At 39.1% G+C, this 13,812-nt stretch overlaps 1 protein-coding gene across 3 annotated transcripts; it reads right to left on the reverse strand.

The window, feature by feature from the left end:
• Positions 1-416: 416 nt before the first annotated feature.
• LOC107764350 (HIPL1 protein) lies at positions 417-6,401 on the reverse strand. 3 transcript variants are annotated; one of them, XM_075251659.1, is made up of 8 exons: positions 6,253-6,396; positions 5,243-5,285; positions 5,003-5,160; positions 3,650-4,453; positions 3,350-3,566; positions 1,472-1,650; positions 1,015-1,256; positions 417-909 (listed from the first exon to the last, which is right to left on the reverse strand). In XM_075251659.1, exons 1-8 carry the CDS (start codon positions 6,310-6,312, stop codon positions 510-512), a joined length of 2,103 nt encoding a protein of 700 aa, XP_075107760.1. In that variant the 5' UTR covers positions 6,313-6,396; the 3' UTR covers positions 417-509. The 3 variants fall into 3 exon arrangements, with proteins under 3 accessions (XP_075107760.1, XP_075107761.1, XP_075107762.1); XM_075251661.1 differs by having other exon boundaries at positions 722-883; positions 6,253-6,401; XM_075251660.1 differs by lacking the exon at positions 5,243-5,285 and having other exon boundaries at positions 6,253-6,392.
• Between the last annotated feature and the right edge of the window lie 7,411 nt (positions 6,402-13,812).

Genomic DNA, 13,812 nt, shown 5'->3' on the forward strand with positions numbered 1-13,812 from the left:
GGCTGTTGCAAATACGTTCCATCTAACTTTAGCAATAGTTTAATTATATCCGCTAAAGTTTTTGAAACTAAATTTATTTTTTCTGAGTTATATAGTTGATTCACACCTCAATTATAGCATGTTTGACCAAGCTTTTTTTGTGGCCTATTTTTTGGGGGGGTCAATAGAGTTTTTTTTCTAAAGTTAAGGTGTTTGGCCAAACTTTTAGAAGTAAAAAAATACTTTTGAACAGAAGCATAAGTAGATTTTGAAAAACAGAAAAAAATAATTTTCGCAAAAGCACTTATTGAAAAATACTTTTGAGAAAAATATACTTTAAAACGCTTTTTAAAAGTTTGGCTACATACTAATTGCTGCTCAAAAGTGTTTTTCAAATTAATTTACCAGAAACAATAAATACTACTCATACAATGAGCTGAAAGAAAGCAAAAAGAGCATAATTGTATAGTAATACTTAAGTAGCCTATTGAGTTCTTCTATACATGAATAGCTAAAACAGTATCCTGGAATCAACTACTGACCACCATAAACCAAAAAGACAACATGAGGAGTACTAACTTCTTGTATGAACCTGTTAACATAACTGCTGCTGAAGGAGGGGAAGTAGCAGGAGCTGGGGTGCCAAAGTCAGTGGCATTTTCCTTAGCACAAGTGTATTTGCAACGACTAGGACGAACAACCCTGTATACACCACTGCTTGCTAGGAGGTATATATCCTTATTGTTATCCTCACCATATGAGAAAATGTAGCCCAGAGCTGGAACTGAACTTCCTGGAACCAAGGCACAATTTATCGGAGAATTCCCAGCACAAGTGAATGCAATTTTGGTTGTGTTAAATATTCCACTATTCTCAGGGATTTCAGTGCCTGCCCACATTGCACCTGCATATAAATCCGCAAACAGATACCTGAAACAGTTCATGTATGTCATAAACATAAAAGTATATAATACAAAATTTTGGAAATACAAACAGTAACATTCGACCTGGACAACATTGAATTAGTAGACATACCTTCCGGACATGCAAGGATCGCTCATGGACCTATAGAAGTATCCACCAGTGATTGAGGCTGACCCTTCATTCTTATTTACTTCAGAGTGATTATAAGCCATGACTGGGAAAATTGGGTTTATTGAGCTCGTAGATATATTTTTTCCAGGTGATTTTGGAGGAGCGAATGGATGGGCACCCTCGTACATATTCCAGCCATAGTTTCCTCCCTTGGTGATTATATCCACCTCTTCATAGTGATCCTATGGGAAAATCATACAGTACCAATAGATCCAATGTATCAATGCCACAACGCCAACTAAATAAACTTCTGGAGTGAGGAAATGTAAGGATTTTTCGTATAAATCTAACGTGGAGTTTGAAGGTGGACACATAAGAATTAAAGAGCATGGTATTAGCTGTTAAAACATACATGTCTTATGAGAACTGCATGGGGAGTAAAATTGTTGCACATTACCTGGCCTACATCTGCACACATGAAGTAAGATGGCCTTGCAGAATCAAAGCTGCAGCGCCAAGGATTTCGCATTCCTAGTGCCCATATTTCTGGCTGCAATTCTTTATCTTCAATATAAGGATTATCCTTTGGAATGGTGTAGTTTCCCCATAAACCAAGCTGGCTAATCTCTTCAGCACCTAAAACAATCGCACACAAAATAAGAGGCGACTCAGCTGACTAAAAAACGCTTCATTTTCACAGGATTAGAAACTACACGTGGATCAACAGACGGAGACTTTTGGCAAGAAATTCTTCACAGTTGCAAATAAGGCAGAACAGACACAGAACCAGTAGAAAACTTGCATCCTCATTCCTCCAGAAGGCATATTACTTTCTTTTCACCAGTTGCTGCTAGTCATATTAGTTGAAAAATAAGCAGCTAGAATCTTTCCAAAGATCAGGAATGATGCATCTGTTGGCAAAGAGCTTTATCCTTGGCAAAGATGACTACAAAGACAAGAGAGTGCTATTTTCTAATCGGGACTACAAAGATTTAGCCGTTTAGAATCTATTTACAACATGCAGTACGATAGCCTAGAGCAGGTGCAAGACCATCAAAGTTAGCACATGTAAATGGATATATAAAATACTACTCAGTACATGTAAAGGAGGTCACAAATTCGAGCCGTGGAAATAGCCTCTTGCTGAAATACCACATATATACATACATACACCCTTGTGGTCCGGCCCTTCCCCGGACCCCGCGCATAGCGGGAGCTTAGTGCACCGGGCTGCCCTTTTTTTAATATACACACACACAACCTTCAAGTGCTCAAAATTAGAGTACATCCTTGTGTAATATTAGTGAACAAAAAATATCCCTTAACTATCCAAAAAAAGGCAAGAATCATCCTTCCGTTAATTCCCGTTAAGAAACTAACAGCTGCAACCAAAACATGTGTCAAGCACGTGACACTCCCCCCCTCCCCCAATCTCACTATTTTGTCCTTCCCGATCATCTCGTCTTCATCCTTCACCGAAGCTTAGGCTTCTAAAACTTGATTTTTCTTTGAATATAATAAATATTAAAATAATAAACCTTTATATTAAATAAAAGACTTACTAGAACTTTGTAAATTCAGTAATATCAATATAAGTTAATGTGAAAGCTATTGTATATGATATTATCGAATGCTTAAAGATCTGTAATATCAATAATACCATAGTTGGTGTGGATGATTGGCCGTTTAAACTTCGAGCCAGCATTTTCCAATTGTTTCTTATGCTTCAACCCACAAGATCTGGTGCTTTTAACTTTTAAGAATGAGGAAGATGTTTAGTTTGAGAAATAGCAAAAATACTACTCCATACAATGGGAAAAGCCAAATCTTTTTCAATGGCTATTGTTGCTTTTATCTTGTTTGTGAGGTGTGGGAAGATAAGTAATGGAGAATAGCCCTAGCTTCAATTCTTGTTCAAGAAAATAACTTATCTTGTTGCTCTAGTTATTTTCTGAAGTTAAACGTAGAACGTATAGCTTTTGAAGCTTTAATTTCACTGAATATGGAAGAGCGAGATAGCTTCGAGAGGGATAGAATCAGGAGTGAAGGGGGATTTTTTTTGGGGGGGGGGGGGGAAGTCACGTGCTTGGCACATGTTTTGGTTGTAGCTGTTAATTTCTTAACGGAAATTAACAGAAGGATGATTCTTGCCATTTTTTGAATAGTTAAGGGATGTTTTTTGTTCACTATTATTACACAAGGATGTACTCTAGTTTTGGGCCACAGTTGAAGGATGATTTCTGCCAAAAACTCTGCATCGGGCTGCCCTTTACATATTTTAGGAGATACAATTTCCAGGTGTACAGTACTTTTCTAGAAATTGAACCCAACTTACTCGGTGTGCTATCAACATCAAATCTCATAATCTTTCCAAGCAACGACTTCTTGTTTTGGGCAAAATTGTAAGCATCTCCTGTACCTCCACCGTCACCCATCATAAAGTACAAATATCCATCTTTAGGTCCAAAAAGAATCTGGCCTCCATGATGAGATGTAAAAGGAAGGCCCATTGTGAATATTCTTCTGACTTCTTTCGCGCTGGCAGTTTTTGCCTGGAAAAATCATACTTATTCATGATCATTCAGAGTCAAATAAAAAAGGGAAAAAAGTTTACTCCTTTAGACTGAAAAATTACCAGTGAAGGCTGGGATGCAGTCCCATTAACAGTAAATTCTGCTATAACGGATTGATATTGGCATGGCCGAGAACCACTATCAGAAGGTAGTTTTGATGGATCACAATTCACATCTGAGTTACAAGAGCATCTTCCCGCACAACCAGGCCATGTTTGCTTATCACAATTGAACGAAGCAAAGAAACGGCCATTCTGCGAAAATTTTGGATGAAATGCAATCCCCATCATACCAAATTGAGTGTCAAAATGAACTTCATCAGTTAGATCCAGAAAAGGATTTGTTTCATCAAGCTCTAACACCTTTCCAGAGTCGACTTCTGGAATGGTAGCCAACCATATTTTTCCTTGCTGATTCGAGAAAAAGGCACGATTAGAGCCATCAGGATGAGCAGCCATGTCGAGGTAACTACCATTTCCTATTTTCTCGAGGCACAAACCGCCTGGAGGACTTGGAGGTTCAGTGGTATTTAAGGTAACAGGTTCCCCAGCAAAGCATACTGTTCCATCAACACCAGAAGCAGCTCCTCCAAATGCATTACAGAAATCGTCTTGTGATTGCCATAGATCTGTCAACTTGGTGGAATTGGACTTTACAGGTGTTGGAGCTTGACCTTTCAAGGAAGCAGCAAAGGGAGAGTTCATTATGGATACATTTTGACATGTCGTCCATACTTTAGAGCAAAAGTCATCGGTAACTTGTCTAGTTTGCTTAGAATTTGCTGTAGTCGTGGAATTGCACAGTATAGGGAGTTGTCTCGGAGCAGAACTAGTACTAAAGAGATCTGCTGAAAATTGATCACATTTCTGCAGAAGGTGAAAATACAGAAGTCCATACATCAAGACCCAATAAGGAAGGTAGATGCACATTTGAAAATTAATAATTTGGACAGCAAATCCTTTAGTAATATTTCTAGTCATAGCATCTTAAATAACCAGTTACACAAGGTACAACTTGCAAGTCTGAAAAATGAAAGTTCATAGCTTCCAAATAAATCAGAACAAGGATCTCGAGAGCCATCTTGATACAGATGATTGTGGGAAATTGAGTCTTTTGACCTCAGCAGAGTTTCTAAATAGCACAAATTTCTGGTTTTATATAAAAAGAGCATTTAAATAATTAACAATCTAACGAACTATGGATATAATATAGGTCCTTAATACTAAACGGGTATCCTAAAACACATATTTATATAATTCATGCTGCAAGACTAGGAAAATAGGAAATAACTAGATGTTCATGAATCTTAAGGACATTAATTACCTTAAGTTGTTTAAGTTAGTGATGGTTACTCAAAACAAGCAGTTACATTTAGCAAGATAATACAAAATAGCACAGATCATGGATCTTCTTACCGCGCAAAGGATTGACTTTACAAGAGAAGCACAACCAGAATCAGAAATATTCATAGCATCAAATTGGTTCTTCAATTGTTTATCATCACTGGAGCTGCAGCATGAGGTTCCATTGTAGGAGCAGAAAGTCAAAGGAGTCTTTTGAGGGAGAGGAGCCCCTATAAAGCATCAAGAGAACTGAAATTAGAACAAGAATAGATAACTGCAAATGGGAAGTTATGACCAACAGCAAAAACTTACTTGAATCAGTACACAAGGGAAGTGAAACACAAGGATAAAGAAGCTGCAGAAAGTTCAACAGAAGGATGATCAAGAAGTAACTGCTTCCCATAACTACTAGCTGAGAAAACAAAAGTCTAAAGCAGAAAAAACACCTATTTGCAGGCTGCAGCTACATCAGGTTGTTTTCAAGATAAGATACATTTCCAGTTCTTAAGTGGAACCAGATAGATTATAGAGACACAAATATAAAACTATTTTCTAATTGACTGTATCCTTCTTTGCTTTAAATTTCAACACATGCTGCCTGTTGCCAACTCCCTCTATTATTGGTCCAACCCTCTAATCAAAATTCAAAAAAAGAAGAAGAAAATCTCCAGAACATGTTGTCTCTCATTTGTTATCAACCTGTCCTTTTCTCTTCTGTAAGAGGCTTTTGACATTTTCTTTTGTCTACTAAGGATAGACGCTCCAATTGGGCAGTCTAAACAGTTGACTTTAAGATTGTGAAATCTTGGCATAAATACATATACTAGTAGAACATATTGGGTGGTTGAGCAGGAAAAAAGAAGCAACTTTAATTGAGAAAACCCAGGCTGGAAGCTGGATGGATCTTGGTTGGTTTGGCTTCATGTCTTCTGTGTCCACATTGATTGCAACCCATATGTTCTGAATATGCTAAAATATTAGCCGCACTAATATACATTTATCACTTAACTATGATTAAATTATATATAATCACTTTCATTTTTAACTGCTAAGATTAAATTACTTGGTTTTGTGCAAACACCTTATGAGATAAATATTTACTCACTAAATATAGTCAAATCTTGTACTTAACAATACAGATCCCTAGAACAACGGTCGTTGTATATGATATGAATAAGTCCATTTTGGAAATATTATAGAAAACTCAGAAAGGGCACCGTCAAAATCAGCAGAGATGGAGACTGAATACATAAAGAAACAAAAAAAGGAACACAGAGCTCTGTACTTCTAGATAAAGGCGTTAGGCAAATCATAGACATAACCTTTTTAAAGGGAAAGTTTTTTGCTATCAAGCAATTTTTCCAAATGTGTGCTCTGAACATGAAAATCTGCAAGTGCTTGACCAATGCAAAGTGGTGATCTAGAAGTTTAAGTGAGAACTAAAACTGGAAAAGAAGCACAAAGACATTCTTGCTAATTCTATTCCTAATTGCTTAATCATATTAACTTTTTACACATCCTTTAAAAAAATATACTAATTTAATCTTATCAATTTTTGTACTTCCACATATTGACCTCTCTTCGATAAATGCCCACTCAATGGTTACATTAACCAAACAAATGCAAGACATTGTCCTGTATAATATTTATGGTTAATTGATAAGTATTTTTATTTTTGTTTTTAACTATTAATATTAAATTGTTTGATTGAATGTAAAAGCTAAATAAACATTTATGGTATTTTGTAGCATCTTGTTTACTTGTAAAACGGTATACTTGAATTTATACGTGGTTTCTAGACAAATGAATTAATTTGATCCTGAAATAATAAAATAAACGAAGAATTATGCAATACTTAGGCTTAAGATGTAGACGAAACAACAGAAGCAACAGTTTGGGGAACACAATTTTCGGGCACGACAACAACGAAATCAAAAAGTAAGAAGGTAAAAGGGTATTAAGCTTTGTATAGAATGTAGCATAAGTTTGCCAGAAAATTTGTGTCGCTTACAATGATAATTGAGCTCACTATTTATAGCTATGTCTAGGGAAGAAGGTCCTAGGATCGTGCCCTTCTTTAATGTCAATTATGAGGGACAGTGATGAAGATGTAACGGTGAACATAAATACCAAATTCTCTATAACGGGTAATTGCTCTTAATGCCATGGAATATTCTCTATTAAATGCTACCGAGAGAAAAGCATTTATCACATCTTTATGAGCGTTATTCTTTCCGGTGACAAACGAAACAGCTGCCTTTGGTCTTTGCCCATCCCCCCGTTTTGGGTTCCACATATCCCTTTTTTTTATGGCCACGTGTCATAGCATATTTTACCCTATACAGATAGTCCCCATGCTTTCCGGTGACATAACTTTGTGTTACCAGAAAGTTGGTAGAAATACTCTTTTGGCGGGAATTACTATAATTCCCTCTCAAGGCTTTTGACAGTTGATTAGACAAACGTTTCTTCGCATTTAATGCCTCGAACATGCGTCATCCCATGATTCAGCACAACTTTTCCCGATTATCGAGGTAATCATGGCCATGAATTTGGCCGCCAAAACTTTTACTTATACGTATCAACCTTCTCCCATATACTTCATAATTTTTCAAGTTTCCTTTATCTAATTTGCATCTTGCTCTTCATATTTTCTCTAATTCTCTTCAAACAAAAAATCTTCTCTTTCTTCCATACAATAGCTTTTTCCTCAAAGCGTACCGATTTTTCAAAAAGCAAGATCAAAGCCAAGGACTCTGCTCATCCATCCTTCGCCTGTTTCAGGTCTACCCGCGGGCTCTGTTATTGTTCCCGAGGAAGATGTCTTAGCTGATCCTGATTCTTGCTGATGCACCGAGGCTGCTTCAGGAGGCACTTACTCGAACAGGTATTTCCGGGCCTGCTTCGGGAGCAAATGTTTCTTTACGGAGTCCCCGACCGGAAGACAAATAACCAAAGAGAAGACGCTCCTCCATAGTCGGGGAAAAGAATAAGAAGGCGATGACCGATTCCCCAGAGTCATCTCCGGTAGTAGACACCGTGACGATCGACGATGATGAAAAAGTTAGTGATGAGGGAGCTTCTCTACTATAACGACCCGACCGGTCGTTTTGAATATTTACACTTCGCTCGGTTGTTTGAGGGCATGAGTAGCTCCGTATGATGTACTTTGACTTGTGTGAATCATCGTTTTTGGTTTTGCAGGTATTTCGAAAGCGAATTGGAAGAAAGAATTTCATTGTTGAAGCTTTAAATTGGGAGAGTTAACCAAGTTTGACTTTTTAGCATTTGACCTCGGATTTGAATTTTGATGATTCTGTTAGCTCCGTTAGGTAATTTTGGACTTAGGAGTGTGTCCGGAATGTGATTTGGAGGTCCGTGGTAGAATTAGGCTTGAATTGGTGAAAGTTGAAAATTTGGCGATTTTGGTCGGTAGTGAAAAATTTGATATCGGGGTCGGAATGGAATTCCTGAAGTTGGAGTAGGTTCGTAGTGTCATTTGTGACGTGTGTGAAAAATTTGAGGTCATTCGGGCGTGGTTTGGTTGGTTTCGACATCGGTTGTCGAATTTGGAAGTTAGAAGTTCTTAGGCTTGAATCCAAGGGTAATTTGGTGATTTGATGTTGTTTTGAGTGATTCGAAAGTTCGACTAAGTTTGTATGTTGATATATGACTTGTTGGTATTTTTGGTTGAGGTACCGAGGGCCTCGAGGCGATTCCGGGTGGTTAACGGATTTGTTGAAGTTGGAAAATATAGCTGAAGCTGCTGTTACTGATATTTCCGCAGCTGCGGAAGGAGGAGTCGCAGGTGCGTTTGGGGTAGCCGCAGATGCGGAAATGGAAGGCCAAGGCTGCGAACGCAGGTGCGAAGGATTTGCCGTATCTACGAGCCCGCAGGTGCGAGGCCTTGAGCGCAGATGCGGAAAGAAAGGGTTGAGTCGGTTCCGCAGAAGCGGAAGTATTGCGCAGGAGTGCACCCGCAGGTGCGGAACCTAGGGCGCAAGTGCGGAATTTGAGGACTTAAGTGGTTCTCGCAGGTGCGGTTCCGCAGGAGCAGACATTTGGCCGCAGGTGTGAATGCGCTGTGTAGAAAAGCCTTAGCTCGTGGTTTTGTCTTCATTTTTCAATTTTTGGATTTGAGAAACTCGGGAGAGAGGCAATGTTTCAAAGGTTTTCAAGGAGCAACGTTGGGGTAAGTGATCCTAACCCATAATGGTATAAATTTCATGAATCTATGGCTTTGTTCATCATTAATTAGTAGGATTTTGGAGTGAAAATGAGGGGTTAAGGCTTGGAATTTTGGAGAATTTAAATTAAGGTTTTGAGGGACCAAACAATGTCGTATTTTGATGAATTTCGTATGTATGGACTCGTGAGTGAATGAGCTTTCTAGTTTTGTAAATTTTGTCGGATTTCGTGACGTGAGCCCGGGGGCTGGGTTTGAGCCAATTTCGGGCTTTGGGCCAATTTGATAGTTTTTCTTGTGGAATTCATCCCATTAGCGTATATTGATGGTATTGTAATGATTGTGAATAGATTTGGAGCATTTGGAGGCCGAGTCCAGAGGCAAGAGCATTGTGGGGTAGAGATTTGACCGGTTTGAGGTAAGTAACGATTGTAAATCTAGTCCTGAGGGTATGAAATCCCGGATTTCGTATCATTCTACTATTTTAAGGTGACGCACATGCTAGGTGACGGGTGTGTGGGCGTGCACTGTTGGGGATTGTGACCTGATCCGTCCCGTAGCAACTGCAAAGTTGCATATTTTGTCGAAATTATATGATACTTATATGTTTTAGAAAGAGTTTCTGTAAATTGGGTTGAATGCCACGTTTGGGCCTTGTGTCAATGTTGTTTGGACCCTTAGGGGACTTTACTTACTATCCCCTCACTATTTTCTATTAAAAGTTTATACTCAGTCATGGTTATACCTGTTTACTGCATAACTCAGTTTTTCCTTACTCTATTTTGATCCATATAAATATTGTTTTGGGCTGAGTACCCCCCCCTTTTTTTTTACTGAAATGCCCGAGTGGCTTGAGAGGTTTATGACTGAGTGAGGCCGAGGGCCTGATTTGTGAGGATATTTATGGGATCGGGCTGCACGCCGCTGCATATTCGATATAGGCCGAGGGCTTGAGTGATTTATGCCATGATTTGGCTTGATATAGCGCTTGGGCTGAAAGAGCCCCTCCGGAGTCTGTACACACCTCCAGTGAGCGCAGGTACCTACTGAGTACGAGTACCGAGTGCTAAGTGACTGGGATGCATGAGTGATTGTGAGGTATGCCTGAGTGGCATGAGTGATTGTGAGGTATGCCCGAGAGGCATGAGTGACTGTGAGATTTGCCCGATGGGCTGTATACGAGTGATTGGGAGGTATGACCGAGGGGCTGTTGTTTATGATTTCATCATTTTTCTCACCTTTTCATTTAGCCTCTGTTTGAAAACTGTTGAAAAATATCTTTAAATGATTTTACTGGAACTGGGTTTAAACGAGATGTTTTGATTCAAATCCTGATTTTTAAAGCATGTGGTATTTTATTGAGATTTCATGATATGAACGTTTTATGCTTTATTGCTCGTCACTACTGCTCAGTCTTTATTTATTGTTGTTACTTACTGAGTTGGCGTACTCACATTACTCCCTGCACCTTGTGTGCAGATCCAGGTGTAGCTGGATAAAGTAGCCATTGTTGATTATTCTGGCTGCATATCCTTCTCGGGGATAACAAGGTAGCTGCCTGGCGATCGCAGCCCTACTCTTCTCCATCCTATCTTCCTTTAGTTGTATTAGCTATTTTCCAGACTATGTTAGTCTTGATATTGTTAGACAGATTGCAGTACATGCTCATGACTAGTGACACCCCGATGTCGGGCTTTTCTTTTACGCATTTTTGTTTTGACTTGAACTCCTTTACAGAGGTTTTTACGCTATATAGCCTTGAAATTATCCTTGAAATGAAAATATCGGTTTGTTTTGGAATGAGTCGGCTTGCCTAGTTCCACGATAGGCGCCATCACGACAGGTTAGGTTTTTGGGTCGTGACAGATTGGTATCAGAGCCTAGGTTACATAGGTCTCACGAGTCATAAGCGGGCTAGTAGAGTCTTGCAGATCTGTACGCATATGAGCTCTCGGTATCAGTTGTACATCGCCAGCTTGTGATTCTACGAACGATGTTTGAGATGTGTTATGTGTTTTGGTAATGGGCCAGTCTGGAGGACTTGAGGCCAGGTTTAGACTCCAGCTTTGGCTCGGTAGCTTCAGTTGTAACCTGTACATTTGGACTCATATGTCCGGTAATGCCCCTACAAGTGGAATTTGTGGCTCGATGAGCGGTGGAATGGCTTTGTGATGAGTTTGATGTAACTGCGGGATGTGTTAAGACGATTGGAATATGACGAGAAGTGTTTCCTTGAAATGTAAAGGAAGACCATTGGGCGCTTGATTTTCGTTTTGATGTGACGTATAGTCTCGAGTGTGAATATTTTGAAGGATCTTTCATGTTGTTAAATTTTGGGACAAATTAAATTCTCATGTCTTGTCAATGAGTCTGGACTCAATAAGAATAAGTGATTGTGTAGTAATTGTGGTGGGTATTTCTGATATTGATAGCTCGAGAAAGATGATCTTCGAAGAGACTTACATTCGGTAACATTTTATTGGTTTAGGTGCGACAGAGATGCATTTCGATTTGATGCAGTAGTTGGGTAGCAAAGTATAAGGGAAGACATGACGGGAAGTGTTTCACGGTGGTTGAAGTACTAGCAGGTCAAGTAGGAGAAGTAGCGGTTGAGAAGTTTCTTAAAGGAGATGATTTAACCGAAGTAAGAGTGGCAGATTGGCATATAAATTCAATGGTAAGGTAGTCGTGCACCTTGAGAAAGTGTAGAACAGTTTGGAATCGTGATAGAATGTGATTTGGCCTGCAGACTTTATTTGGAGTGATGGTTACTGTACAAAGAAAGATTGAATATGTCAGAAAGGAGTTTGTTTGAAACGAAGAAGGATGTGAAGATTTGATTATCGTTTCAGGCGCAATATGACTTGAGTTCGGAAGGTATTGTTGAACTTTCAGTTAATGTCAATAGGGAAAGTACAAACTTATACAAATGGTAGGCGAGCATTAGCTCAGGAAAAATTTGATGATTACATAGTTGTTGCACCCAGTGCAACATCGTTGGAAGATGTCGGTAAGGAATTCCATATGTGGGTTATCTCTGGTGAGTAGTTAGCGGTGACGTGATAGTGATGAAACTTTTGCGAGAAATATTAGTTGCTACCTAGTAAGAGGTCGAATGTGTGATTGTGGCTGGCGATTCAGAATGTTATGAGAAGCTTAACAAAAGACTTCGAGAAGTCTGGCGGGTTAACGGTGCGAGATCTTGGTAATTGAGAAGGAGAAATCCTTGCGGGTTCTAATTTTATATAATTGCAGCTTGAGTCTAAGTGGGGGAGTCTGCTATCGACGAGTTGATTGCACAGTTATATGTCATATTAGTTTCGGTTCGGGGTATACTGGTGAATCAATTATGACTTGCAGAGGTCGAGATCGAGGATGACTCGGGTAAAGGAATTTCTGGACACAAGTTGTATTACACTCTATGGTTATAGAAGGACCATAAAATAATTAAGTGGTTATTCACGAAGAATGTAGTGTACATGGAGCGGGAATTTACTCGGTTGCGTAGGAGTGTGGGTTACTCTTTATTTCCCTTGGGTGTTGGTGTGCTAATGGGGAACAGGTCGTTTCGGTCTGTTTGGTCGGTTAATTCGAGATTTGAGTAGAGTAGATGACTCTCAAGAATAGTTCTAATGGATTCAAGATTTATATGTTGCAATTTGGAATTTTCAAGATTTATATATATGGCTAGAAAACTGGGAGTTGCATTGAACAGTGTCGAGACTCGTGGCATTTTATATCATTGTGAATTATGCATTTCAGTATCAAAAAGGTGAAGGAAACAGTTTTAGGTTCACATAAAGTCTCTTCGGAGTAAGCATTTTTGGTTGTGGTACCTATGAGATACATAAAAAGGGAATTCAGCGGCTTATAAGCCTTAGGGCGGTGTGATTCTATGCTAGAGTTCGTGGGGCAAATTTTAGTTAAGGATAGTAGTGTTCTAACAAGGAAAAAGTAGCAATTTGAAGGCAATTTGGAAAGGACTTGGAGAAAAGGACAACTTGGTAGTAGGTTGGGGTAGCACAGTAATGGGTATGATCGGTTCTTTGGGTACTTATGACGTGGCTAGTATCTACAGGCGTTTCGTGGCAATGCTCTCGGATTTGGCAACCTGTATGGCTTGGTGGAGTTAGAAGAATTCAGTTCAGATAACTTGGTTATGTGCAAATGGATTTCAAAGTATTCATGATGGTTTCTACCATGGTTTGAACCAGATATTTGCTACCGGTGTATGGAACGTGTTGTGTGTTATGATTTCCTCCTAGAAAGAAGCAAGAAAGAGGTTTCTGACTAATAAGGTATGTAATTTTCTAGTGACTCAGAGTTGATAATGGAATTCTTATGCTTGTCACATGATGGCATAATAGATGTGGTGTGTTGTGCGGGAATAGGATTTACATGTACAAGGTCACAGTTCAATTTTGAAGGGAAGGACATAAATTCTTAGGCATCATGGACGGTTTTTGATGACTAGGTAAATGATATTACTATTTGGTATGGCTTGATGAGAGTGTACATTTCAGAAGGGGCAGTGTATTTTGATTTATGGGTACTTCGCTGGTATTGCGACACTCTCCCGGTTCATCGACTGTTGATATTCAAATTTTTGCCAGGCGACACGGAAGAATTTTTAAAGTATTTCTCGTGGGATGATTGTGTATGAGAGATATGTTAGGCATTCGGGCGGTGGAGGTGG

This window comes from Nicotiana tabacum, chromosome 4, assembly GCF_000715075.1.
Source record: "Nicotiana tabacum cultivar K326 chromosome 4, ASM71507v2, whole genome shotgun sequence".
NCBI classification, from domain to species: domain Eukaryota; kingdom Viridiplantae; phylum Streptophyta; class Magnoliopsida; order Solanales; family Solanaceae; genus Nicotiana; species Nicotiana tabacum.

Excerpts from the sequence above, each read along its gene's own strand:
- LOC107764350 (XM_075251659.1), bottom strand. The coding sequence starts at position 6,312 with ATGTTCAGAGCACACATTTGGAAAAATTGCTTGATAGCAAAAAACTTT. Across the intron at positions 5,286-6,252 it reads AAAACTTTCCCTTTAAAAAG|CTTCTTTATCCTTGTGTTTC; the intron begins GTTATGTCTATG and ends AACTTTCTGCAG. Across the intron at positions 4,454-5,002 it reads TAAAGTCAATCCTTTGCGCG|AAATGTGATCAATTTTCAGC; the intron begins GTAAGAAGATCC and ends CACCTTCTGCAG.